This window comes from Neopelma chrysocephalum, unplaced genomic scaffold (genome assembly GCF_003984885.1).
Source record: "Neopelma chrysocephalum unplaced genomic scaffold, ASM398488v2 Primary Assembly neopelma1_81372, whole genome shotgun sequence".
Lineage (NCBI taxonomy): Eukaryota > Metazoa > Chordata > Aves > Passeriformes > Pipridae > Neopelma > Neopelma chrysocephalum.
The window spans coordinates 1-909 of record NW_020912575.1 but is presented as its reverse complement, the minus strand read 5'-3'; the positions used below and the strand labels follow the sequence as shown (position 1 = coordinate 909).

At 56.8% G+C, this 909-nt stretch overlaps 1 protein-coding gene across 1 annotated transcript; it reads right to left on the bottom strand.

Annotated features, from left to right (window-relative positions):
* Positions 1 to 6: 6 nt before the first annotated feature.
* Positions 7 to 904, bottom strand: LOC113979486 (glutamine-rich protein 2-like). The gene is made up of 3 exons (XM_027706866.1): positions 810 to 904; positions 343 to 498; positions 7 to 186 (listed from the first exon to the last, which is right to left on the bottom strand). The coding sequence occupies exons 1-3, from the start codon at positions 882 to 884 to the stop codon at positions 67 to 69; spliced, it is 351 nt and encodes a 116-aa protein (XP_027562667.1). The 5' UTR covers positions 885 to 904; the 3' UTR covers positions 7 to 66.
* Positions 905 to 909: the final 5 nt, after the last annotated feature.

The window sequence follows — 909 nt, the reverse complement described above, 5'->3', positions numbered from 1 at the left end:
TGTCTGGGACAGCTGGAGGGAACAGCACCATCGCTGTCCCCAAAGCCGTTGCCATGCCCATCCCACTCACTTCCTCAGTCCAGCAGCGCTGTCACTCTCTGCCATCTTGGTCTCAAGTTCCTTGATGTTCTTTTGCCAGGTCTCCTCCATCTGCTCATGGAAAGCTTTCAGCTCTTGACGATCCAGCTGTGGACAGGTGCACACCCTCAGCCAGCTGCCCCGGCATGGGACATGGCTGTCTCCAGGGAAAATCCAGGAGTGGGACCTTCAGAGGGATGCTGCCTCAAGCTGCCAAGACCCAAAGGTGCCACTTTTGCACACTGGGGATGAGGTACCGCTCACCTTGTTTTCTATCCTGTTGCTGAGCTTCTCCTGCAGCTCGTTCCAGTGCTGATTCTGTCCCAACACCAGGCTCTGCATCTTCCGCAGCCTCTGATCCAGCCGCTCCATGTTTGCCTCAAACTGGGTGCAACTGACTTTGCTGCCCAAGGCAGATTTCTAGCAGAGGAGAAAGGCAGGAGAGCAGAGGGGAAAAGGTTGAGCAATGACAGGCAGGGCAGGGCATATCAGGGGCAGAGGGAGAAGCACTCCCTCCATGCCATCGAGCCCCTTTCAGAGCAGGGTGGCCCTGTTCACCCCATCACCCCCATGGGGTTGTTCTCACCCGTGGAGGGGCAAGGGACCTACACCTGGTCTGGAAATCCTCCTCTCCCAGGCCACTTCTGCCAAGCAGTCCCCAGGGAACAAGGGGGACTTGTCACCCTGCCCAGGAAGCCCTGGGCTGGCACAGAGGGCCCTTGAGACTATACCATGTCCATTACTGTCACCATGATCTCCTCAGCTGTCTTCTCCTTCTTCAGTCTCTCCAAGGACTGGAACAGCATCTTTCAACACAGAAAGCATCCCATG

Coding starts and splice junctions, on each gene's coding strand:
- LOC113979486 (XM_027706866.1), bottom strand. CDS start 884: ATGCTGTTCCAGTCCTTGGAGAGACTGAAGAAGGAGAAGACAGCTGAG. Junction 499..809: donor TGGTGACAGTAATGGACATG/GTATAGTCTCAA, acceptor CTCCTCTGCTAG/AAATCTGCCTTGGGCAGCAA. Junction 187..342: donor GCAACAGGATAGAAAACAAG/GTGAGCGGTACC, acceptor ACCTGTCCACAG/CTGGATCGTCAAGAGCTGAA.